Source organism: Bidens hawaiensis, unplaced genomic scaffold, assembly GCF_021521415.1.
Source record: "Bidens hawaiensis isolate Kalapana, Puna unplaced genomic scaffold, B.hawaiensis_p1.1 tig00015918_1, whole genome shotgun sequence".
Classification (NCBI taxonomy): domain Eukaryota; kingdom Viridiplantae; phylum Streptophyta; class Magnoliopsida; order Asterales; family Asteraceae; genus Bidens; species Bidens hawaiensis.
In genome coordinates this window covers 250,543-277,261 of record NW_027492426.1, presented here as the reverse complement: position 1 = coordinate 277,261, position 26,719 = coordinate 250,543, and the positions used below count along the sequence as shown (strand labels likewise).

The 26,719-nt window shown below is 34.6% G+C and overlaps 3 protein-coding genes and 1 pseudogene across 7 annotated transcripts; 1 reads left to right on the top strand and 3 right to left on the bottom strand.

Annotated features, from left to right (window-relative positions):
• Window positions 1-1,814: 1,814 nt before the first annotated feature.
• On the bottom strand, window positions 1,815-4,091 carry LOC143550046 (putative serine/threonine-protein kinase At1g01540). The gene is made up of 6 exons (XM_077040784.1): window positions 4,003-4,091; window positions 3,329-3,430; window positions 2,824-2,988; window positions 2,246-2,375; window positions 1,946-2,155; window positions 1,815-1,835 (listed from the first exon to the last, which is right to left on the bottom strand). Exons 1-6 carry the CDS (start codon window positions 4,089-4,091, stop codon window positions 1,815-1,817), a joined length of 717 nt encoding a protein of 238 aa, XP_076896899.1.
• Window positions 4,092-7,380: 3,289 nt separating this feature from the next.
• LOC143550055 (heat shock protein 83-like) lies at window positions 7,381-11,079 on the top strand (annotated as a pseudogene). The gene is made up of 3 exons (XR_013138258.1): window positions 7,381-7,593; window positions 9,106-9,386; window positions 9,492-11,079. The product of XR_013138258.1 is annotated as a heat shock protein 83-like (transcript).
• An 808-nt stretch (window positions 11,080-11,887) lies between these two features.
• On the bottom strand, window positions 11,888-15,549 carry LOC143550035 (protein REVEILLE 6-like). Of its 4 annotated transcripts, XM_077040776.1 has the most exons (9): window positions 15,328-15,549; window positions 14,238-14,295; window positions 13,943-14,066; window positions 13,712-13,862; window positions 13,432-13,547; window positions 13,207-13,316; window positions 13,066-13,125; window positions 12,745-12,849; window positions 11,888-12,142 (listed from the first exon to the last, which is right to left on the bottom strand). In XM_077040776.1, the coding sequence occupies exons 1-9, from the start codon at window positions 15,534-15,536 to the stop codon at window positions 12,092-12,094; spliced, it is 984 nt and encodes a 327-aa protein (XP_076896891.1). In that variant the 5' UTR covers window positions 15,537-15,549; the 3' UTR covers window positions 11,888-12,091. The 4 variants fall into 4 exon arrangements, with proteins under 4 accessions (XP_076896891.1, XP_076896888.1, XP_076896889.1 ...); XM_077040773.1 differs by having other exon boundaries at window positions 13,066-13,316; XM_077040774.1 differs by having other exon boundaries at window positions 13,066-13,316; window positions 13,712-13,856.
• Window positions 15,550-17,978: 2,429 nt separating this feature from the next.
• LOC143550054 (uncharacterized protein At3g49140-like) lies at window positions 17,979-21,635 on the bottom strand. Its single transcript, XM_077040794.1, has 10 exons — window positions 21,317-21,635; window positions 20,745-20,937; window positions 19,801-19,903; window positions 19,646-19,713; window positions 19,366-19,557; window positions 19,170-19,283; window positions 18,783-19,103; window positions 18,544-18,696; window positions 18,324-18,419; window positions 17,979-18,241 (listed from the first exon to the last, which is right to left on the bottom strand). The coding sequence occupies exons 1-10, from the start codon at window positions 21,415-21,417 to the stop codon at window positions 18,137-18,139; spliced, it is 1,446 nt and encodes a 481-aa protein (XP_076896909.1). The 5' UTR covers window positions 21,418-21,635; the 3' UTR covers window positions 17,979-18,136.
• Between the last annotated feature and the right edge of the window lie 5,084 nt (window positions 21,636-26,719).

Here is a 26,719-nt window from a genome sequence, read left to right as displayed (position 1 = left end):
TTACAACACAACACAAAATCAAATTTTCAACATTCGTCCCAAGATAAACCCAATTGCTTCAATCAATTATGGACCCAAAAAAAACTCAAAAGTTTTTGCTTCATCGACCACTATACTCAAACTTGCTAGTTCCCCTCGTAAATTATCTTATTTCTTTCCTTCCAAATACTCCAAATCAAGGTAAGGCAAATTGCATAGAAAACCTTCGTAACTCTTTGAGTGAATCGCATCGAATATGTATAAATCCAAAATACAGCGTAAAGAAAACGCAAAAATATGATTGTGAATTGCATTAAGATGATTTTAATTATTCATAATATGAAGAGTGACTTGAATATCGGTATGGTCGCAAACATGAGGCTATTTTTTTCCTTCAACGCTTATAAAAATTATAAAGTTCAAATAAACTATACAAACACAACATATAAAAAGGCCGGATAAAATCTCAACCATAAGGTAGGGTATGGGAGGGTGAATATAGTCATCCAAATTACGTAAACACCTAAAATTCAAAGACTAAAACATCATAAAATAACACACGAATTTGTAATTCATTGACATCGAATATTAATTCTAAATAAATAAACAAAGATATATTTAACGAACATGTGAGTGTGTGACCTTTTTTAGTGGCCCAAATACACAATTACAGACAGTTTTGGTTTTACAACTGGGGCTATGAGCCCAGTTAAAACGACGTAGTACTGGCCCATATGTGTTGATCACATCATTTCGAGTATTTAATACACGAATTAAGATACGTAGAGTTCATACAGAAGACTAGAACCATTGAACCAATAATATGCTTAAACTGTTTAATATATTTATTTTTTTTAAATAGCTAATTTTCTCTTCTAGTGTCGTAGAAATCGTCATGCGCTAGTGGACGATGAGGTAGGAACTAGCAATTAATCGGATTAATAGGGATTAGTCGGGATTAATCGGATTGGAAGTTGTTTGTAAATTTTCAAATATACATATAAAATTTTCAATTTTGACCAATTTTGTACAAATAGGGATTGACTGACGACAAGTCAGTGTGGTAGAGACTAGCGATTAATCAGGATTTTACAACATTACTCTCTTCCGGTGCTTATCATTTTGTATGCACTATGTACTTGTATATTATATATTATATATGCAATTTTTATGATTAGCCCTGCTTGCGGTGCGCACATATGATGTATATATGTGTGAACCCTCGGGTGGGCAAAAGTGAAATTGCACTAATTTTGACGTTATTTTACTAATCTCGTGAAAATAACGTTAAAAGTGACGGACGGTTAATCAGGCATCATGTAGTGGCGTTGATAGCCGAAAGACAAGGGTACATGCACCGATCAGCCGGTGTCCCGATGATTGAGTGCTATGTGCCTTATGTCCAAGGCTTGATGCAAAACTACTATCGAGCCGGGGGTCTCACCGGAAGCAGCCTCTCTATCCTTATGGGGTAGAGGTAAGGCTGTCTACATCTTACCCTCCTCAGATCCTACTATAGCTTTGCTATTGGTGGGATATACTGAGTACGATGATGATGATGATGCAATTTTTATGATTGTCAACATATCATGATCTTCTAAACCAAATATACAAACCACTGAGATGACATACAGTTGCCATTTGGTCATTTCCAATCAGACAACATGAAACATTTTGTATCATTAAAATAGTAAATCAATAAATGGAGAGGAAACTTTTGAAAATTATGAATTGAAAACACATAATAAGCTTCGAATTATACATACATATAGATATCGCAAAAAGTGATCCTTGAGGAAGAGGTAATGTAATCGACGACATTGATGTGTTATCTATTATGTATCGATTATAGAATCCTGCATGAAAATATAAACATTTTGAACAAGATGCTCGCTATATATGAAACTCCAGCATGCATGTTATTTTATAATGCAAGAAAATTTAGTTAAAATGAAGTGTGACTTACATCATCAAGAAGCAAGTCTCGTGGCTGAAGCATATGAATAACATCTCCAAATGTAGGTCTATTTTCAACCTCTGGATCGACACATCGAAGAGCAATCAATAGGATCCTTTTGAACTCCTTTGATGATGGGATGTCTTGTAGATTTTGGTCCACTATATCTTCCAATTTTTTGTCACAAATCTTGGATTTAACCCACTCAACCAAGTACTCCTATATATTACAAATATCATTTTAATCAATCATAAATGCTTTTGAATATTCCAAAATGAATAACAAGTGATAAAAAGTAAAAAACCTAACCTTTTTACCGAACTCTACAATTTCCACCGGCATATTACCCGTTAAAATCTCCAATATGACAACTCCAAAGCTATACATATCATTGTTCTCTTTAAAATGAGTTGCGAAGATATATGCTGGATCAATATAACTACAAAACAAAACATTGAATCACATGTATCATACCATTAGACAACCAGGTATTTGTTGCTCACTTTCGTGAACAAACGAATATTGCATATTAAGCGACAGTAATCGCAAAATAGTGGTTGCGCCAATTTTGGTCGCACGATTTTGCTGTTTCAATTTGAGCCCAAAATGGTAAAATCGCTAGTCACAAATTACACGTTTAAAGACGTTGCAAACTATTTATCGGCTGCAAACATTCGCAATTTTGTTTTTATCACTGCATTTTTGTGACTACAATTACAATCGGGAATTGGTTACAAACTGCTATATGCAACCACAATGACAATCACAAATACCAAGTTTTCTAATGGTGTCAAATCGGAGAACGACGAACATATCAACTCCAAGATATGTTCTATATAACAAATAATATTGTACCAATCAAAGATCAAACGATGTAACAAACTAACCCCGACATTCCTGTAAGAGAATGAGTTATAGATTGAGGGTGAATGAGCTTTGTGATACCAATATCTGATATCCTAGGATTCCATTGGCGATCTAAGAGTATACTACTAGACTTCAAATGTTGATGTACAACAATTGGTTCACTATCTTCATGTAGGTACACCAATCTACAAGAAAACAATTATAACCAACATAAATTTTGATTTCACATAGGGTTCGGGTCACAGTTCATATAGAGAAAACATAATATTGTTTCCCTTTTGCGATTCCGAGTATAATGTTCATCCGAATATCCCAAGTTAGAGGATTAATTCTTGATTTGCAAGCATGAAGCCATTGGTGTAGATTTGCAAGTATATGTATATTTCATGATGTAACAACTTGTTGTTAGTAACACTTTTTGTTGCTTAATGAATTAATATAATTATATGTATGATTATAATTTTTTTTTTGTTTTCAATTAAAACCTATATAAATTAAGGGTAGAAACTAAAATATAAACCTCACCTTTTGTCTCCTTCAATAGAGTATCCAAGTAGTTTCACTAAATTCTTGTGTCTAATGCACCAAATGGCTTCTACTTCTTCAATAAATGCATCAACATTGTCACTATTAAACAAACAAACAACCATTTAATTAGTAAAACTTTTTTCATTCAAAATAACAGTTTAACTATGCATATTTTTGAAAAAATAGATTATTATTATTATTATTATTCGGAAAATCATCAAAATGGCCACTTTAATTTATTAGCAAGTTAACTTTTGACTTTTTTATTCTCCAAAAAGTAACATTTGACTTCTTTCATTAAGATCTTGTTGCATTGACCAGAAACCTACTGCGCCTATTGAAAATTTTTAAAAGGTCAATGGCCATTCTATAAAACTCTTCAGAGTATATTTGGAATTTAGTGTATTAGTTTTTTCAAAAAGTCATTTTTAATTTGAGGCTTTTTAAAAAGTTGTTTTTAAATCATTTTAAAAACTAAAATAAAAGGGTTATTTGTGAATGCCAAACACTTTTTAACTGATTTGTTTGAAAAAACCAACATAAATTAATAAGGTGTTTTCAAACTCAATGTTTAGTCAAGACACCTATTTTGCTGATTTTTCCTTATTCTTATTTACCAAAAATGAAAAATAAAAAGTTAAAATGCATTAAAACCATAATTAAATCTACACCTCCTGCTTGTAAACTTCTTCACTATAACTCTTTCACCATCCAACAAAATCCCACGATAAACCTCACCATGATCACCACTACTAATCATATACCCTTGGCTAAACCCATCCGTCGCTAAATGAACCTCCCTTGCACTAAAACTCTTGCACCGCCCCGAGCCGCCTTACATGTCCACCACATGCATGCCACTTCCACTTCCTAACCAGCTACTTCGATCCCACGAACTAAACCCCCTTTGAATGTCGCATTCGGGTCGTGACAAGTACTTTTTTTCGTTACTTCTATAGAGGTTTTTGCGGCGGCGAGTATAGAAGAAGATAAGAAGAATGATGAGGAGAATGGTGGGTAATGAGCCAATGAAGATGATTGTGATTGTGATCCATAGTTTGAGGCCAAAGAAGCTAGTTGGGGTGGAGAGGAAGTGAGTAAGTGATGATATGTTGATTGACATTGGTGGAGTGATTAATTAGGGTTTAATTGTTAATTGGTGAAGATTATGGTGGTGGTGTTTGAAATAAGTGATGGAGGTAACAACTTTACCACCTTAGGCGACGTGAAACAAGGGATATCTATATTATCTATTAGTATAGATATTTTATTAAATTAAGAATTAATTACACGTTTAAAAATTATAGCTTTAATACAATAGTTTGCATATTTGTAACATGGAATCATGGATGGTCTTTTAAAGGATTAAGGATGAACGTACGGTAAACTTGGTTCAAACTTTAAAAAGTGAACTACGGTTTTTGTTCATGTAGTTTGTTTAAATATGCGGTTTTAGTCAAATAGTTTCAAATTTGTGATTTTTGTTCATGTGGTTTCATTTTACTTGCAATTAAACTTGACCCCGTTAATCCCGTTAAATCTGGCCGTTAAACCCATCAACGTGCCCCTAACGTGAGGGGCAATTTTGTCCTTTTTTTCCCAAATACACCTCAGCCTCTCACGTGGGGAGAAAAATGACAAAACTCACGTTAATGGACAAACTTAACAGGGTTAGTGTGATCGGGTTTAATTACAAGTGAAATGAAACTACATGGACGAGAATCGCAAATTTAAAACTATTGAACTAAAATCGTAGATTTAGACAAACTATAGGAACGAAAATCGTAGTTTACTCATCTTTAAACGAAATGATGAGTATACCGAATTAAACACAAGCTGTATTTGTTATTGATGAAAAATTAATATCATAAACTTTGTAGTAACATGATGCTTAAACTTTGGATTTAGTTTCCGAAATTGTTGACGTAATTAACTTTTTAGGGTGTGTTTGGGATTCCTTATTTAAGTGAACAAGTACTTCTTGTTAAAAGACATTATTAACTTATGATTTTTTTAAAAGAAGTTTATAAAAAAATGTTTGGATTATCTTATGTGTTGGAGAAAACCAAAATGACTAAAAATGACACTCTTTTTAAAAGAATTGTAATAAGTTTTGAGGGTTAGAAGGGTGTAATAGGTAAATCAAACCCATTAAGTTAATAAGTTAGAGATTCCTAATTTTTCAAAACCCTTTTACTTTGCTTTGCCCATAAGTTAAAACCCATAAGACCTTATGATTTGTCAAACACCTTATACACCTTATTAACTTTTCAAAAAGTTTATAAGTTATAAGTTGATGAAAATAAGGAATCCCAAACACCCCGTAATAGTTTCAAACTCAATTACTATCTTAGTTAAATTTTGAACATGTTTCAAACTCAATTACTATCTTAGTAAAATTTTGAACATATTTTAATCTTTAGTTGCGTAGTATTTTTTAAGAACGGGAAATCATCAAAATCACCCTAACTGATAAAGAAAATTATATAAATAGTCTTGGTTGTCCAAGACTATTGACATTTTGCTCATGTGCCAACCTTTAATCTCCGGCATTGTAACATCCGACCTCTCGCACCACCAATATTGTCCGCTCTGTCCATGAAGAGCTCACGGATTTGTTTTGGTTGCCCAAAACGCGTTGGTAATTGAAGAGGCAGGACATTACTTATGAACCGGTGATCTCTCTTGTCCACGGCCGATGTAGGATAGCCTAAGAGTGGGACGATGTGTTTGCCAAGGGTGTTACAGACAACCCCCCTTTGGACTCATTTGCCAAGGACGATGAGTCCAAAGGGGGGTTGTCTGTAACACCCTTGGCAAACACAACATCGTCCCACTCTTAGGCTATCCCACATCGGCCGTAGACAAGAGAGATCACCGGTTCATAAGTAATGTCCTGCCTCTTCAATCACCAACGCGTTTTGGGCAACCAAAAACAAATTCGTGAGCTCTTCGTGGGCAGAGCGGACAATATTGGTGGTGCGAGGGGCCGGATGTTACAGTAATTTGATCTTAACAATAATTTAATTGTGAACGCATAACGCCCCCAAAATTGTAAAGCGGTAAAAAGGGGAATGTGAATTTACTGTACTCACTAAGGTAAGTAAATTTACATTCCCCTTTTTACCGCTTTACAATTTTTGGGGCGTTATGCGTTCACAATTAAATTATTGTTTTCACTACGATTCCATTATATGCGTAATTGAAATTGCTCGATTAGTTGATATGCGCAAATGTGACTATGTGTTTACTTTATGTTGGTTGGTATTCTCATCCTCATCCTCATTAGTATGATCATACGCCGTTGAATTAGCTCGTTATCAAATGATTCGAGTAAAAAGACAACTTTTATTTATTGCTATACTAGTTGTAGTGATTTACAATTATCGCACGGAATTGTCATTTTAATATTATATATACTCAAAACCGTAAATTCTATGAGCTATTTTAATAATTATTTATATATATATATATATTACTTAAAATTTCCCTTTTAAAATACTCCTTCTGTTTCATTAAAAAGTGTCTATATTTTCTTTCTTATTTGTCTAATTACAAATGTTTACTTTCAAAATTTATTAGATAATTTTCAAGTTTACCCTTAAACACACACAATTAACATTAATAAACAATATTTATGAACCCAATTTTCAATAGTATTATTCTTATTTGGTAAACAAAAAAAATAATAATTTAATCAACCTTAAACTTTGTATTTTTTAAGCTAAGACAATTAGATCAAGACGGTATGAGTAGCAAATAAACTTAAAAAGAATAAAAAAGGTCAAGTATTATATTGTATGACACCTTTAGAAGAATAGCCTAGAAATCATTAGCAACAAAAAGAGAGTAGTCGAAGCATCCAAACCTCACTCCTCCAAACCTCTGGCTTCGTAGACCCCCCTAGAAACATAACCACCTTTTTCACACTATAAATATAATAATAATAATAATAATAATAATAATAAAACCCTCCGTCCAATTCCATATCATGATAACAATACTAACAAACCACAACATCGGTTAATAATATAATATAATATAATATAATGGCGGAAGTACAAATGGGTGACTTGGAGACATTCGCATTCCAAGCTGAGATCAACCAGCTGCTGAGTCTCATCATCAACAAGGAGATATTAACTCGTCTGATGCGTTGGATAAGATCCGGTTCGAGAGCTTGACGGATAAGAGTAAACAACCGGAGCTCTTTATCCGGATTGTTCCGATTATTGACAGCGGTGTTGGAATGACCAAAGCAGGTATATATGCTTACAATTCATTATACTCTCTTACTATTAACAAATTAAATTAAGACTTAAAATCAGTGATATATCGGTCAAATATCGTTTACTATATATGATTTTGCGCCTATATTTTACCAAGGGACCGATAGTCTGATACTTATGTGATACGTTGGCGATATAAAAAATGTTGTTGATTAGCATGCAATTCTAGTTATATTAGTTAGGTCAAACGTAATGAAGAATGTGCATATTTTCTCTTAATTTTTGTTACTAGTTTTAATTTGTGCTCTGCTAAGCTAATAGAAAGAGATAACTGCGGTTTTCGTCCCGTGGGATGTTCAAATCTGCGATTTTAGTCCAATAGTTTCAAATTTGCGATTTTTGTTCCTATGGTTTCATTTCACTTGCAATTAAACTCAAATTCATTAACCACGTTAAGTCTGGTCGTTAAACCCATCAGCTTGCCCCTCAAATGAGGGGCATTTTTGTCCTTTTTCTCCACAAATAAACCCCAGTTGTAATTCGCAAGCCTTCTTCACGTGAGGGGGGCTGGGTGTATTTGGGAAAAAAAAATGATAAAACTGCCACTCACGTGACGGGTACGCTGATATGTTAATGACTAGACTTAACGAGGTTAATGAATTCGGGTTTAATTGCATGTGAAATGAAATCACAGGGATGAAAATCGCAAATTTGAAACTATTGGACTAAAACCACAGATTGGACAAACCACAGGACGAAAACTGTAGTTTACTCTAATAGAAATTACAGAAATAAATTGTTGATTATTATATAAAATATAGATTAGTGCCTTAGTGGTTTTGATGGCAATCTGCAGTTTAGCCTTTCAGTTTGTTAAGTGTAAAACTAATGTAGTATGTGGTTAGGTATTTGAATAATTGTGCTTTGCTAATAGTAATTATGCAAAGAATAAACTGTTCATAGGTACATGAAATTGTCAGGCTATGCGTAGTGGAGGGCTACAAATTGGGGCGTTTTGCGCCGTGTGGCGTCCAGTCAGCAAGGAATGAGAATTTGTTTTTGGGGTGTAATGGTGTAGGGGCTACAATAGTAATATAATAATATATATATATACATATATCTCACACACATACATAATATAATAATAATAAAGGAAACAAGAAAGCAGAGACAAATATTCATCGCCCCTCCACATTTCGCCCCAATTTCGCCCCTTTGTAGCCCAGGGGGGCGGTGTTCGCGCCCATTGTCGCCCAAAATCGTCCAAACTCAAGCCCCACTACACATGGCCTTAGTGTGAGCAATGTACCATGTGGTTAGGTATTTGAATAATATTGCTAAGTCTTAAAATTGTTATGAGTTTTCGTGAGTAATTGCCGACTCTTATTTCGTTTAAGCTGCAGTTTAGCCATTGAATTTTTAGTGTAAACACGTACTATGTGTCCTTGGTATTTGAATAATTGTGTGACATTAAGACGCATAGAACCTCAAACGTGGATTTTAATTGAGCAGTAGATCTAATATAATGTTGTTGTGATTATGTAGATTTGGTGAACAATTTGGGGACAATTGCGAGATCCGGAACGAAGGAATTCATGGAGGCCCTTCAGGCAGGGGCTGATGTGAGCATGATTGGGCAGTTTGGTGTAGGTTTCTACTCTGCATATCTAGTTGCTGAGAAGGTCATTGTTACCACAAAGCACAATGATGATGAGCAATACATATGGGAGTCTCAAGCTGGTGGTTCATTCACAGTCACCAGAGATGTTAATGGGGAGCCACTTGGCAGAGGAACCAAGATCACACTTTTCCTCAAAGAGGATCAGGTAATTATGCGCTTCCTCGACATTATTTCGTTCGTAGGTTTGTGTTTATGAATACATGGAATTAGTAATAACTGTTGTTTGATTTTATTAATATTAATATTGCAGATGGAGTACTTGGAAGAAAGGAGAATTAAGGATCTGGTGAAGAAGCATTCTGAATTCATCAGCTATCCGATTTATCTATGGACCGAGAAAACAACCGAGAAAGAGATCAGTGACGATGAAGACGAGGAGGTTAAAAGGGAAGAGGAAGGCGACATTGAGGAAGTTGACGAGGATAAAGAGAAAGAGAAGGGCAAGAAGAAGAAGATCAAGGAGGTTTCGCACGAATGGGAGCTTATTAACAAACAGAAACCGATCTGGCTTCGCAAACCGGAAGAGATCACTAAGGAGGAATATGCATCTTTCTACAAGAGCTTGACCAATGACTGGGAGGATCATTTAGCTGTCAAACACTTCTCTGTTGAAGGTCAACTGGAGTTCAAAGCGATCCTGTTTGTCCCTAAACGCGCTCCGTTTGATCTGTTTGACACGCGTAAGAAGATGAACAACATAAAGTTGTATGTCAGGAGAGTTTTCATCATGGACAACTGTGAAGAGTTGATCCCAGAGTACCTCGGGTTCGTGAAGGGTGTGGTGGACTCTGATGACTTGCCACTTAACATCTCTCGTGAAATGCTTCAACAGAACAAGATTCTTAAAGTTATCAGAAAGAATCTTGTGAAGAAATGCATCGAGATGTTTAACGAGATCGCGGAGAACAAAGACGATTACAACAAATTCTACGAAGCCTTTTCGAAGAATCTGAAATTGGGTATCCATGAAGACAGCCAGAACAGGGCAAAGCTGGCTGATCTGCTTCGGTATTACTCAACCAAGAGCGGTGACGAGCTGACCAGCTTGAAAGACTATGTGACCCGAATGAAAGAAGGGCAGAAAGACATTTACTACATCACCGGTGAGAGCAAAATGGCGGTTGAGAACTCTCCGTTCCTGGAGAGACTGAAGAAGAAAGGCTATGAAGTATTGTTCATGGTGGACGCGATTGACGAGTATGCGGTTGGGCAGTTGAAGGAGTATGATGGGAAGAAGCTAGTGTCTGCAACAAAAGAAGGATTGAAGCTTGAAGACGAAACCGAGGAGGAGAAAAAGAAGAGGGAGGAGAAGAAGAAATCGTTCGAGAATCTATGCAAGACGATTAAGGACATATTGGGTGACAAGGTTGAGAAGGTGGTTGTTTCTGACCGTATAGTGGACTCGCCTTGCTGTTTGGTGACCGGGGAGTATGGATGGACGGCTAACATGGAGAGGATCATGAAGGCGCAGGCGCCGAGAGACAGTAGCATGGGGGCTTACATGTCGAGTAAGAAGACAATGGAGATTAACCCGGATAACCCCATAATGGAGGAGCTCAGGAAGAGGGCTGAGGCGGATAAGAACGATAAGTCGGTTAAGGATTTGGTGTTGCTTTTGTTTGAGACTGCGTTGCTGACATCCGGGTTTAGTTTGGAGGATCCGAACACGTTCGGAGGGAGGATTCACAGGATGTTGAAGTTGGGTTTGAGTATCGATGAGGAAGAAGGCGAGGAGGATGCAGAAATGCCTGCTTTGAAGGAAGAAGGTGGTGAGGAGAGCAAGATGGAGGAGGTGGATTAGATGGCTTATGTTTTGGTCATATTCTGTGTCTGTTTAAATGGTTTGTCTACATGGGTCTGTGTTTTTTCTGATGTTTTTTGAACTTGTTATCATTGTGTTTTGAGTCTGGTATCAAGTGAATATTATCTTTTGTAATATGGTCAAGATGGTGAAATATATACCCCTTTATTGAGCCTTCTTACCTCCTGATGCGTTTTGCTAATAATTATGATACAAACATGAGAGTGAAAGCATTTCCACATGTTCTCTAAATTAATTATTGTATACTATAGTAAAAGTAAATGGTTGAGAGTAGAGAAGATATAAACTTATGTTATTAAAAAAAATTATTTATTTTTATCTTCTTTCAAAGGTTGTAATATAGAAAAGTTAACGAATTAAAAAAAATTCTCTCTTTTCTTTTTAATTCGTTAACTTTTTCTCTTTGTATCACTCACAACCTTTGATATTGTTTTTGTTAAATGTAATTATATAAATATGAAAATAAACCTTTGATATTGTTTTTGTTAAATGTAATTATAAATATGAAAATAAAGTAATGTGAATTGTACTGATCCTATCATATTACTATGCATAAAAAAACCATTCACCTAAACTATTTTAAAATTTAAAAAGACTTGCTATAATTGATTTTTATTTTTTAATTGGTTGGGTTTCTTATCTTTATTTAAATAATTAAGCTTGAGATCAGGCGAACAATAGAAAATTGGGGGTGATAAAAGTATAAAACAATTAGAAACGAAGAGACTAAAAGTCCAAATTTTGAAGACTACTGGCATGAGAGACCTATTGCACATAAAATCAGCATAATATTACCTTTTTCAACTAAAAGAAGAGCAATATAATATGATAGAGATGTGTAGAAGGCCAAGGATACATACAATTTTAAAAAGTTTACAACACAAACTGCAACTCAGATATACATATACATAAACTACCCTATACATGTTACATTTCCGTATTTCCACAATCAGATGTCTTTCTATTTAACAGTTTCCGTGTACACATACCACAAATCAAAGCAGAACACTAGGACGGTCCTTACTTGGTTAAGTTAAAGGGCATAGCTGCGGGTGCCCACCGCTTGCTCCATTCAGGTCCTGCCATTTCATACCATGTCCAACTCAGTCAAACTAAATTTATGTTCTAGGTGGCAGTGTGTGCATTGGATAAAAGATCAAAGAGGGTGAATCTCAGTAAACGGGTCAGGCCAGGTAGACATTATTTTGTATATATAACTAGTGTGATGGGCACGAGAGGAATTATTGAAAATACGCTATCCATGTACTTATAAAAAAAGTTTAGGGAAAAGCCCTTTTATAAAGTGAGAATTTAATTCATGAGATTTAAGATAATGGACTTTTTTGTTGAATATAAATTACGAGACTTTATAGTTGAGTTTCAAAAGTTTAAAGAAATCAACAATTAGAAAAGAGAGTCCATTGACCTGTATACAGTTGCACCCTAAATATGACTACAAATTAGAAAGTTGTAATACGAATGCATTAGAACCACACTTCACGCGAGTACACGACCCATATGACAGGTTTCGTTTTAGTTAATAAAACATTTATTTAAACCATTTGACCCTGCAAAAGAATAAAGCACAACCCAAATCCACCCATCACATGTGAATGGTCAAAATTTTAACAGCTTGAAAACCAGCATATGTGTGTGAGAAAGAGAGAGCACTTTTACTTACCCAAGGTGACCCCACTTGTTCAGGCTGACAATCAAGAAGAGTGTCTACCACATCATCTGAGTTCTGTTTCTCTGATTCAATCTCACAGTTCGATAACAAACGTCTCTGCATGCATTACTAATAATCAGAAACGAAGTGGTCAAATTGGGGTTCAACAACATCCAAACACAAGTATCTCCCATGACTTAAATTCCACAATAAGAATTATTTGGTAAAACATTATCACCAACAGATGTCATGCACACATGCTCGTTTCATGTGCTTGTGTGTGTGTGTGTGCCATGTATTATGAGGTTGTCAAATCAAGTTAGGCAATCTTACTTGATCCTCAAAAGCAGGACTAGTCAAGTTGATGGAGAGATTTCTCATTAGCAGGAGTACCTGAAAATAGCAGATTAAAAAGAAATCCAAATTAATGACAATGCATAAAAGTGACCAAAGGGATAAGGTTGCGTAGCATACTGTTTCAATATCAATGGGGTCCATCTTCTTGAGTTTCTGCAAGTGGCCACTAGTATTGGGATCAAAGACGCTGCCAATAAAGCCATAAACTAGAGCAAAGTCTGGTAGAACTGCAGCATTAGAGAAACAACATAAACTTTCATAAATTTTGAAAGAAATCCACTTCGACAATATGTTGCATCAGATAAATACATATATCTGAACAGTAAAATAGCGAATAATTACCTCTAAGTTGAAGGTCATGTGTTCTTTGTTCATGTACATCGCTTGCAGGTTGCGTTTTAAAAGCACTCACATTACTGCTGCAACAGTTGGTATCTGTTTGTTGGCTTGTGGATACCCTATCTGTAATGTATAAATGTCAAGATAGTAAACAGCAAGATTCAAATACAAGGAAATAAAAAGAAAAGGATATTGCAGTAAATTAACTAATTAAGCAAAGCAATTAAGTATAGCAGTCCATATGGAGTCATTACCTTTGACCATTTGGGATAAACTACTTAACTCCTTGGGGTTATGGATTCTGGAACAAACAGCTGATGCGTCTGATACAGATTGTTTCACAAGTGTAGAAGGATCAGTACCTTGTACAAATCCAGGTTCAATAACAGCAGCTGAGTTTTGAAAAGATGCTGTAACTTGAAAAACTGCTGGAACTGCCAAATATTATACCTCGAGTCAGTATAAGAATCTAAGACTATAACTGGTGACGGTCATAATTTTGTGTAAAACTGACCGTTTTTTGCAGCCTTTTGTGGATAAGGGTGAGCAGCCTTCCTTTTAGGACGAGGGGGAGGAAGATGTTCACCAGTGCCACTTTTTTGGACCTTCAGAAAGTACTTCTGTGCATGACTACGAATCTGCAATGGTTGTTTTTCATTAGTAACGTATACTTACTTATTTTACGAGATAAAAACAACAAGCTTGTCAGTTGACACGGTCATATAGATTTTATTCTAGATGAGAAATTTTCTAACAAAAAAAAAAGTTTGAAAGTAATGCATAAATGAATATAAAAGCGCATCATGTACCTGGATAACAGTTTTTGATCCTATAAAAGCTTCAATTTTCTTCCAGTCACGGTCAAATCTGTCAATCAAAGGGTCGAATAACAATCAGCCGATCAGGTAACTGATAACTTTCAAAGATTTATCAACTAGAGTTGGTATAGGAAAAATAAATAATAAACCACCGATCCGAAATAGAACTCAATCAATCACGTGGTTAGGATATAACCATCTATTCTTAAATAACTAGAAAAGAACAACTTGGCTTGTTAAAAGGTAATAATACTATGTGTAATTATCTAGCATTAGTACAACTTAAAATACCCTACCATGATTTTACCCAATAATGCATATACTTGGCCATCCCGATTTAACAATGATCACAGAAGCAACAATCCATTCTAGTTATCATCCAATTAATAAGCAGAAACCCATAGAACCTGGGATTACAACAATCACATGAACTTCCGGTAAGGCGCAATATTCATCATAGTTAACCATGTAAATAAAAACGTTATCATTTAAAAATAAACGTTTCATTCCACAATCAGATTCACCAGGAAATATAAGTATCATGTGTACTGAAAATAAGGGGTGTGCAAAGTCGGTTCGGTTCGGTTATCGGTGCTTAACCATAATCATAACCATAACCATAACCAAACGGTCAGTTGACCGTTGGTTATCAGTTGGTTTCAATTACGTTCAGTTATGTATATTTTTTCTTTGCTCCAGTTGAACACGGCTCGGTTATGGTACGTTCAAAGCTCAATTATGAAGTTTAGAAGCTGAAATATGTCCGTTCTAAATTCCAAGCTATGTTATAAACAGTTACAGCGTATGCATAAATTTAAATGTTCAAAGCTAAAAATGAATGTATAAAAAATGAAAAAAAAAGATATAAAATTAGCAAAAACGCAAACAAGGCTCAGTTCTGTTCGGTTTCGGTTAAAATCAGTTAACGAATACACGTTATGGTTCACCTGAAAGTTGACCTAATTAGGCAATTGAATTAATTCTCCTAAGTGTACAAGTTAAATATATTAAGACAATAGGAAAATGAAACCCTAGAGTTAGTTAGAGCATAATAAATATAATAATAATAATATAAACTTACAGTTGGAGTGCTTCTAGGAACTTATCGTGTTCTGGATCGGACCAGCTCTCACGAGACTTAGTGATGGTGTAGGGTTTTCTAATCTTCTTAGAAGCAGCATCATCATCGGAGATATTATTATTATTATTATTATTATTATTATTATTATTATTAGGAATTGCCATGGGTGGTTCAGGTGGATAATTGGTGGGATTGATGAGTGATACCATCTGGTGATGGTGGTGTGTTATTATTATTATACCACGCAGAACAATAAGAAGAAGAAGAAAACATGTATTATTATACCACGCAGAACAATAAGAAGAAGAAGAAAACATGTGGTTTTGTTACAATAACATGTGGTTTTGTTTCAAACAGCCCTCTATGTATGTATTATTATGATACCATGACAGTGTACAGTACACGGTTAAGCATACGCTTTAGTTCAGCAGGTCAACCGAGTTAAGTGGCTGTCATCGGTAGTTATTATTATTATTATTATACCATGCAGAACAATAAGAAGAAGAAGAAGAAAATATGTGGTTTTGTTTCAAACAGGCTGATGTATGTATTATTATGATACCACGTAGTGTACAGTACACGGTTAAGAATACGCTTTAGTTCAGCAGGTCAACCGAGTTAAATGGCTGTCATCGGTAGTTATTATTATTATTATTATTATTATTATACCACGCAGAACAATAAGAAGAAGAAGAAGAAAACATGTGGTTTTATTTCAAACAGGCCGATGTATGTATTATTATGATACCACGTAGTGTACAGTACACGGTTAAGCATACGCTTTAGTTCAGCAGGTCAACCGAGTTAAGTGGCTGTCATCGGTAGTTATTATTATTATTATTATTATTATTATACCATGCAGAACAATAAGAAGAAGAAAACATGTGGTTTTGTTTCAAACAGGCTGATGTATGTATTATTATGATACCACGCAGTGTACAGTACACGGTTAAGCATACGCTTTAGTTCAGCAGGTCAACCGAGTTAAGTGGCTGTCATCGGTAGTTATTATTATTATTATTATTATTTTAAACTTCAACAACATATGATAGAAAGCATGAGTACTCTGTACAGCGTGTCCCAATGACCAAAGACCACCGTAAGCTGGCCTAACTCAGTCGTACGAGGCCTTTAAACATCTCCAAGTTATTTCTAGTTCAGGAAAACCCACCCATCTGAAGGCCCACTGGTGGTAAAACCCGGAAGCCCTCAGGATCGAACTGGAAATCATAAAGATCCTCGTCTTCCTTCATTGAGCCACTCATGCCCCCCTAAAGTGCTGTAAGTGGGAATTGAAATTGAGTCTCCATTGAAAAACCCAAATTGTCTATCACTACACCACATTCGAAAGGAAATCAGTATTAAAACGAAAATTTTATTCCTCTTTAATTTAATAAAATTTGTGGTGGATATGTATATAGCATTCTTATCTCGTAACCTGAAAAACATTATTTGGGGAGAAAAATGACAAACTGGTCGTCTGAGGGTCACGCAGATGGGTTAACGACTAGACTTAACGGGGTTAATAAATTTGGGTTTAATTGCAAGTGAAACTACAAGGACGAAAATTGCAAACTTGAAACTATTGGAACAAAATCGCAGATTTTGACAAACCACGGGGACGAAAACCGCAGTTCACTGAAAAAAGTATTATAATAAAGAGAGAGTGAAAATACATGTATACCCTGACTTAACAATTAAATTTAACGGGGCTAATGATTTCAACTGACAAGGTTTGAGAAACGTGGATGATCCATATAAAAAAAATATAGTTTTCAAACTAAATTGGCATTATTTGCCAAACCATAAAGCTAAAAATGACACTTTACTCTATATGATATTAATATGTGGTAGGGCAAACTTAAGGGTTTTCTAATGCATGTATCATGTATGCAACATCATAACATATATCAAATAGGGTGTAAGGTCAACCGACAAGACAATGACTTTTATTTTATTTTATTTATTATATACGGAATGTAGGTTTTGTAGTTTGGAATAGCTTGAACAATCTCTCTAACTTCAATAAAAGTATCTCGACGGTACTTTCAATATGTTATATCGGGTACTTTAAAGAGAAAACAACAAGAATTATTTATGTTATAAAGAACGTGTACCAAAAAATGACCAAAGACTTGCATATTATAATTGGAGAATCTTCGCAACATTTAGTTGAAACGTGAAACGGTACATGAAAGAGTAGGAAAGCTGGCGGTTAACTCATGATGAGTGGTCTGTCAACATTAACTCACTTACTGCTTATCTCCAGGTTATCATTAGTGTCCGTTAGTGTTGACCACACCAGTTCTTGTTGATAGCACAAGTCAATGTTCATGAAGTTATTGTCAATAGCATAGTAGTTGTTGATGCACTGGTTCCTAATGATAATTACCTTAGCTTCATAGCTTGTTAGGAAACTTAATTTCATCAAGGAGAACCTAAAATGACAAACTATTAATTAGATATTCCAAACATAAATACAATTATTTATCTTTAAAGTTATAGTAAAAAATCATACTTTCAACTACAATTTCCAACAATGTAAATATTTCTCATATATAAATACAATTACTTATCTTTAGTAAAAAATAAAAATAATAATCATACCTTCAACTACATTTTCCCACAATATAAATATTTATCTATTTGATATAGCAACAAGCTGTTGTCATGATTGTTAAGTGTTAAACTTACAATCTTATAGGTATAAAGAATGATAAAACTGAGCAATAAAAAATAAAAATGGCATCCTATGTACATAATGAGCACAAAGGTTTGCCCACAAATTTGTTACTCCCAGTTTAGTTTATTAGAGTTCAGTTTGATGGGCTTCTTTCTGCTTTTGTTGCTTGCCTGGCATTCTTGGAAACAATAAGTTATTCAACTGTCTCTCTGCACTGTACTCCGAAGAAGCCTGCGTTTCAATCACAAACACGCATTAGCTCCCGACAAAAAAGAAACATTTATCAGAATTTGTTTCAGGAGCAAATATATACCCTTTTCTTAAATGCAAACCGCAATGTTTGAACTTGTCTTCCAGAACACACTCTAACATCAAATCCCAGGCTGTCCACGCCAATAACAGCTACCTCCTGTCATTAGTCGCAATAAGTTACAACTTGCATGTAAGCGCAAATAATCATTTTTATCATCAAGAAACCTCTACACAATGTTGGAAGACAAAGTTACAAAAAGTGAGTAGACTGTAGATGTTACCTCCACTTGAAGGCCCTTACATCTCCAACATAAGGATTTAAGGGCTAGTGTTGTCTTTTCTCCACCAGATTTAAGACGTGATATGATTTTAGGAGCCGAATGTGCGATAGCGTCAGGTTTAGCCCTCTTAAAATCGTCCACTTCAACAAAAATCTGTAGAGGATTTGTTATATTATATATAATACATGTGTCGATATTTTTTAGTTTCCAAAGTTGCAGGTTGATTTATTTCAAAATACCTGATTTCCATGTGCTGAGATCAAATGAATTTTAACAAACTCCAGCTTATAATATGAAGTCCCGTTTCCTGAAATTTGATCTTTCTGCAATTCCTCTTCCGTGTTTGGATCATCCGGTTCATACCTGTGGCCATTGATGACACCTAAATCTTCTTCTTTCTCTTCAGAAATCTGATTTGTTTCTTCGTCTTTAGACTGACTGTCAATCATATATTTGTTCAAGACCGAATTTTCTTCAACAAATGCAGGTCTAAGAACGCCTTGAATAGCAAGGCCAGCCGGAGGCTGGTCCATATAGTCTACTGGATCATCTGATACAAACTAAGGAAAGACAAAAGGTTCACCAAAAAACTTAATTTTCACAATGGAAAATGAACGAGTGCTTACTTGTGCCATATGTTTAGCAAATTGCACTGGATGGGAAGAACGCATGGTTTCCAGCTTCGCCCAATCACCAGGATCCTCGTCATCATCCCCATCTTCTAGAAGTGAAACCCATTCCTACAATATTATGAAAACAAAGGTTATAACAATATTTCAGATGACCGAGAGAACACAATTAATAAAGCATTGAAGTTGTCACATTTTCATAGCCGCCACTCTCGTCGTCTTCATCATCATCGTCATCATCATAATCACCATCATCATCATTTTCGTCATCTTCGGTGTCACTGTCTTCATCATCAATTTCCTCCATATCGAAATCAGACTCTGCTTGACCTATCAGCTCCATCTCGCTAACCATTTCAGTCGTGTCTAACCCTATGATGACTTGCTGCATTGAGTTTATTGGTTAATTAACTTCATAACTTGAAAGAGACAGCTGTCTTTACTCTTTCGACGTATAATAACATGTTCCTTACCACAAGGGTATCCTCAGAAGTAAGAGTTTGAAGAATGTCTTCGTCATTTTTCACTTGGAAATATATATCTGTAATACATCAGAACATGGAACTGAGTAAATAACAAGTTTCCATACTAAAATTCACATAACAGGATCTTTGAGAGGATAACTTACTTCCATGTTCATCAGTAACATACGGTAAATCTGGCCAGAAAATATTCTCGTGGACTCCATCACCTACCACGCCTGAAAACATAAGCATTGCTTTGCTGTTTACCTGACAAAAGTAACATGTTTGCAGTCAACACTACATGTGATATGAATAACTCTGCAGTTAACTGACTCCAGCAATGACCAGTTCGTGTTATTAAAGCAATTGGTACGACATGCAACTAAAGTCACATAACAAGCCTGAGGAAGATGACACTACGTTAACGCTTAAGCTAATATTAAACAGTCATAACTTCTTTTAAATTAAAATATTATGACATGCTACAAAAGTTTATGGCAAATGAGAAACTAGTTCCTAACTAAACCACACTATCTGTCCAGAAACAGCTTCTTTGATTATCCATAGCAAGAAGACTCTGTTTTAGCATAAAAAATCTGCCTACATGGAAATACTAGGGGTGTAAACGAACCGAACAAGGCCTCGTTCACGTTTGTTCGTTAAGCTTTTATTGGAAAAGCGAAGAGTTCACGAACTCCTAACCGAACGAAACTTCTTGTTCATGTTCGTTCATTAAGAATATGACCTTGTTCGTGAACAGTTCACGGACACAAACAATGTTGTAGTTAATTACATTCATATTCACATACAGATTTATCACATAATATAGTTGATAATTTTTTTTAAATCTATATCATAATATTAGGAAAATCATTAAAAATATTAAAAACCTTTAATGAGCAAAAATAAACAAACAAACAAACATTAAGGAACATTAACAGACACGTTATCGAATGTTCACGAACACAGGTGAATGAACATGGCCTCTGTCCGTGTTCGTTCATTTAGCTATTCGAATGAAACTCCTTATTCATGCTCGTTTATTTATTAAACAAGCAAACAAACAGAAACAAACGCATTACCGAACATTCATTAACACAAAGATTACCTCAATAACAGTCCTGCTAGTTTCAGCAGGTCCGAGTATCGCGTCTCCATTCTCATCCGCTTCTTCGTTATCCGAAATATCCTCCGACGGATGATACCGCTGCGGTTTCGCTTGTTTCACCGGACCTGACAGCTCCTCCGCAGAAGCCCTAATTCTGCTCTTGGCGAAATTGCTCCTTCTCGTAATCTTATTATTACTAACAAATATCAACAACAATAAACACTATATTCATAATCACAATCCCTAACATCATAAACCTTTAACTGACTAACTAACAAGCTCGTTCAATTGTCAGCTCATATAACAATAATTAGTTAGTTAGTTAGTTAGTTACAGGAAAGTAAAAGTAACTAACTAACTAATAGCTAAAATCTAAATTAATTAATTGAATACCAATAATTATTGAGCAAGCTCGTTCAATTATCAGCTCATACAAAACCTCATGTAGTTCTACATTTATCAATCAATAACAATAATTAGTTAGTTAGTTAGTTGTAACTAACTAACTAACTAACTAATAATTAATAGCTGGATTAATTAATTAATTAATTTGTATAAAAGTAATTGAATACCAGGGGATGAATAAGCTGGTGGAGTGAGAGAAGAGGCGGCAATTAGGAGTGAACCGGACGGAGGGTGTACGGAAGGCGGTTGCCGGTTCGATTACCAGCATTTCCGAGATGGAAAGTAGTGCGTTTGTTTATTGTGATTCCGGTTTATCCGGTTGGGTTGTATAAAAGGAAAGTAGTTTTGGGAGAGAAGAAGCTAGGTTGTGTTGTGTGCTTAGGATGGTTGTACTTTGGTTGGTTATCGAATATTCTATTTGGAAAGTGATAAGAGTTGGAGAATATAAAATAATATCTTTGTTTTGGTTAAAGTTGGAACTTGGAACAAAACCTTCGACTTCATTTATGAGTGATTTATCAAACTTAAATTTGACTTTTTTTTTATTATTTAAAGCGTTTTAACTGAGCTCACATTAACTTAAGAGTTTGGTTTGGACGTTCTCCGACGTCGACCACCTCTTGACAGCCGTTGTGTCATCACAAGAGCATAACTTTCTAGCGTAACACACGGTGAGACGAAAACCCGGGTGGGCTCAGGGTTCGAACTGACAACCTTTGTACAAGGTCATCCTTCATTTCCAATATCCACCCAAATATGACACAAGTGAGATTCGAACTTGAGTCCACTGAAGAACCCAAGTCTCTTACCATTAGACCACAAGTGAGGATAAATTTATATATGACTTGTTATTCATATTAATCTATTTATTGTATTTTACAATTATTTATTTATAACGGCATGCTTATGTATTAAACAAACTTAGTTTTAGACAACTGGCTAAAAGTTAGTTTAATTTTGTGACTAATGTAACCGTTCTTATATAAATAAAATAATATAATAAATAAAGTGACATTAGTTTATTCAGAAAATTCCAAATATATGTGATATATTACTGCAATATATAATTAACAAGTTTGGTGTCGCAAGCACCCTATTAGGCCACTTGGCGACACCGTATTGGTTGGTGAATTTTTTTAGTTCAATTACCTTAATAAAAGTAACGGAAACCAACCAAACGTCAATTGTTTTGTTTTAGTTCCAGGACCATAACAAATCTAAAAGGAACCAGCCGAGTTCGCGCAGACTCACGACCTTATTTAAATCACATGATCAACAATGCTACCCCCCCCCCCCCCAATTGTAGCTTATGGTACGTAATCAAAACTTACCGAATTCGTGTCAAGTTACCGCCTCAATACTCATGACCGACAACACTTGGGATGTACCACCGCACGGGTTTGCCAACCAAATAAGCATCGTCTTAATTATTTTGTTTTCTTATATGTTAATTTGACGAATTAATTTTTTGGGTTTTAACGCTCTGATTTTACCAATGGTGTCTATATCGTGACAAACACAACCGAATACTGACCGAATTCGTGTCGACTCATCATTGTAATGCTTAGGTTTTACCAACGTCCGTCTTTCAACGTTGGGGTTTTGCCAACTGCTCCAGCGCAACGCACAGGTTAGAAAAACTAGTTTATATATGTTCGAAAAGTTCAAATTTGTCGCGTAGCGAACATTTCAAAGAATCGAACACCAGCGACGACTTAAAACCTGATAAGGATCCAAACCTGTCTGGAACAACAAAAAAATATATAGTTTTTGTAAAAAAATAGTAATAACTTATAAACTTATTTTAAAATTTATCGATTCGCGAAAAAATAGAAATTAAGCGGGTACAAACCAGTGTAGGACACCGTATGAGCCTGAAATTAACTTTCACCAAAGTTTAACTTCTTTGGCTCGTATTATCAAGAACTTAATATCGGATCAAACCTGATAAAAATTATTAGAAATGGAGCTCGATTGATCAATTAAAACTCGATAAACATTAATTAGAAATCTTAAGACTTTGTTTAATTAACACTTTCTCACAAAACCATTTTCCTTACCCCCTTCAAAACCGTAAACCCACCCACCTTTCCATTATTTGTATGCAACTTTTCCAATAATTGCCTAGTAAACTAATAAACTAATGATGTGTTGCAAGCTTTAGCCAAACACACCTCACTCTACACAACACCTTATTCTTCCACATACCAAAGCTACATACCCACCTCATAACTATCTCTTCCCAAAACCATACACCACACCACCAACATCTACATCACTTTTATTTAATTCAAATCACAAAACTTAGAGGAAACTTATGAATTAAGAATAAAGTTGGAGATTATAGAAGCTTTTGAAGACACTTTAGGAGATTCATTTCTCTCACCAACCTAAGGTAAAATTTATGATGAAAGTTAATTCTTTAAGATCCATTGCAAAAAGTTTGTTCTTGATGCTTATATTTCACACAAACAAGAAGAAAATACATAAGATAACTTGGGTGGGTGTTGAATGTGTGTGTGAGCCGTGAGAGAGAGAGAGAGAACAATAATTAATGGGTCTTTATGTTTTAGTTAAATGCTTAATTGTTAATTTTGATATTTTGATCATTAATTGCTAAGATTGATGTCTTTGCTATGAAAATTTGCTACATAACGGGTTTATACAAAAATAAAAGAAAGAATAGAGAGAGATAAAAAGAAACCGTGAAGGGGGGGGGGGGGGGGGGGGGGAGACAGAATGAACTAATGGGTATTTAAGTTGATTAATTACATGCATAGGATTTTTAAGTTTTGGTAGAAGTGTTGCTATTTAGTAATAAATGTTTATTCTTGTTGATAAATGATAATAAAATATTTGGTTTATATGTTACTTGTTTAGTACAAAAATTCTTGAAGCTTGGTTGTAGGATGTATGCTAGATAAGCAATTTCACATTTGAAAGTTGATTAATCCTTGAATGATCAATTTGATTTCATGACATTATGAATAGGTACAAAATCATATTCTGAAGATGATATAATTGTTATTTGACTTATGTTGCATGATTAGTTTGTTACATACACCTCACATGATGAATAAAACTTAAGTTGGTTAAGCATTTCTTACTTTAACTTGCTTAAAAATGCAAATTGTGTTAGATAGTCATTATGAAATATTCATGTTTCGTTTGGCTTAGCTTGTTAGTCGGTTGCTTAAACGGTCGAAAAGTTTGACCTTTTAACACGAACCGACATAGTTTTCGGGAATGTTTTAGAATAACAAGAACAAGTTGTTAAAAACTTGATCTTTCACAGTTCATGTCGCGAAAACCCACACGAAAACATTAAAAAATATGTTTTTTTGAAAATGATAACTAAAACAAGAAAGAAGGTGTTTTTATTAAAAAAACTAATTAAACTTGTATTTTTTTTTATCCAAAAAGTGTTTTTCTAAACTTTAAACATTGATTTTTATAACGAAAAGTTAACCGGTTCGTCGTTAAACGCGGAAAACACACTTATTGAGATGTTTTAAGCAAACCATGAAAATATTTTGGATTTTTACAATAAGTAAGTACGTTTTTCTTATTTTACAAAAAAATAGCCGAAAACAGTTTTTTTTGCGTTATTTATCGCACCCGGACAATTTTTCTTGCCAAAATCCGAACCCGAACTAAATTTGGACTCGAGATTTCACCTTTGGCACACAAAAGGAGGCAAAATAGGCCAAATGAGAGGCCCAATGGCCCCCAAAAGGTTGTGGCCGAAACTAGAGGACCCACCCCCTTGTGACATTTTTATACATAAGGATGAAAACTTGATTTTTTCTATCAAAATATCTTATACCAACTCATAAACACAGCTGCTATCCTTTGTTTCCTGTCAAAACCTTAAGGTAAACATTAATTTTTAATGAGTTTTACACATGTTTAAACATAGATAATTATGTTTGATTAGTAAAATCATGTTTAACTATCTAAAAACATTTAAAATGATCCAAAAACATTTTTTGACCTAAACATGGTTAAAAATCTGAATCATACACTTTTTTGGCCAAAACACGGATTAGGATGTTTATATCGCGTTTTTACGGTTTAAATACTCGATCTTAAACCCTAATCAAAACCCTATGTTACAAGGCTTGATGATTGTTTTTATATGCTTGGTTTTATGATACATGACATGTATATATACTAGCTAGAGAACCAAGAACCCGGAAAGGCGAGAAAAGGGCCTAAACACCCGGAAACCGCAAGGTACTAACCGAATACTCGTTTAGGGGCTGTTTGTGTTTCAATTGTGACATTCTTATTGTTAGATAATGAAACTTTGCAGGAACATCAAGGATCATATTACTAAGTCCCTGTCAAAATTTGGTAATTTTCTGATAAACTAAGAATATTTGGTGATTTTATTACCATGTATTGGTGATTTATTGGGAAAACTAGCAAAAAAGTTTGAAAAAATATGAAATTTTTTGAATAACTCAGGAATTTCATTTTAAGACCACACATAAAATTTGAGATCCATTGAAGAAATATAGATATGGTTTCTGGATCCCCGTTTAATCGAGTTTTAACGATCGAATTTTGCCCAAAAAGGTATTTTAGATAAAGAGTTAAATTCTGGGATTTTTACAGAGATTATATGATTGTATTTTAACCACTCATTAAAATAATCGGATATTTCGGGTATTGTTGGGTATAAACGGGAGATTTATCGGATAAAAATACCATAAAAAAGATTTTTTATAAATAAATAAACAATTTTAATAATTATGGAATAACTTTTATAAAAATCTGCATATTTTAATTGTTAGTATAATTTCTTAAAATTTATGTGTGTATATATATATATATATATAAAGAATTATAATAATTTAAATATTTAATTTATATATGTTTTGATAAAAGCGGTAGCATTATGGTTAGCGAACTGACTGGTATATCAAAACGTCAAAAGTGTTCAAATATCATATTTTTGAATGAATTTGATAAAACGAACTTTTTAAGAGATTTCCGGACAATATGGATGAAGTATACGTGTTTTGTATCATCAAATCCGTATAAAAACGGAAACGAACCTTGTGACAAATCTAGTTATCTAAATCTTGATTTTTTTTATCCTAATATGATTCATATTACCAAATATTACGTTTACTCAAAGTTTGAGTGATGTTACCTATTTTCGAATCACGTAAACAACCAACATGGACATTCGCGAAAAACGGTGAAACTGAGCCAAGACTGATTTTAAACATATGTGTATAAAATATAATATTAATTATATATATATAAATGATCATCTATTCTAATATGCATGAATATATGTACGTATCTTAGTGATTAATATTATTGAAAAACATTATTCTTATTACTAACCCTTGTGCAGAAATATGTTAAGAGATATTGACCGTGCATCTTATGATGTACCAATACTGCACAATGAAGAAGATCCGAAAGAAGAAACAGGGGAGGAACCCGAGGAAGAGGAAGTAGATGAGAACTTAGGGGATGCAGTAGTTCCACGTGAGGTACTTACGGACCATCCTGATTTATCGGGCTACCGATGTGATGGTTATCCCCCTATG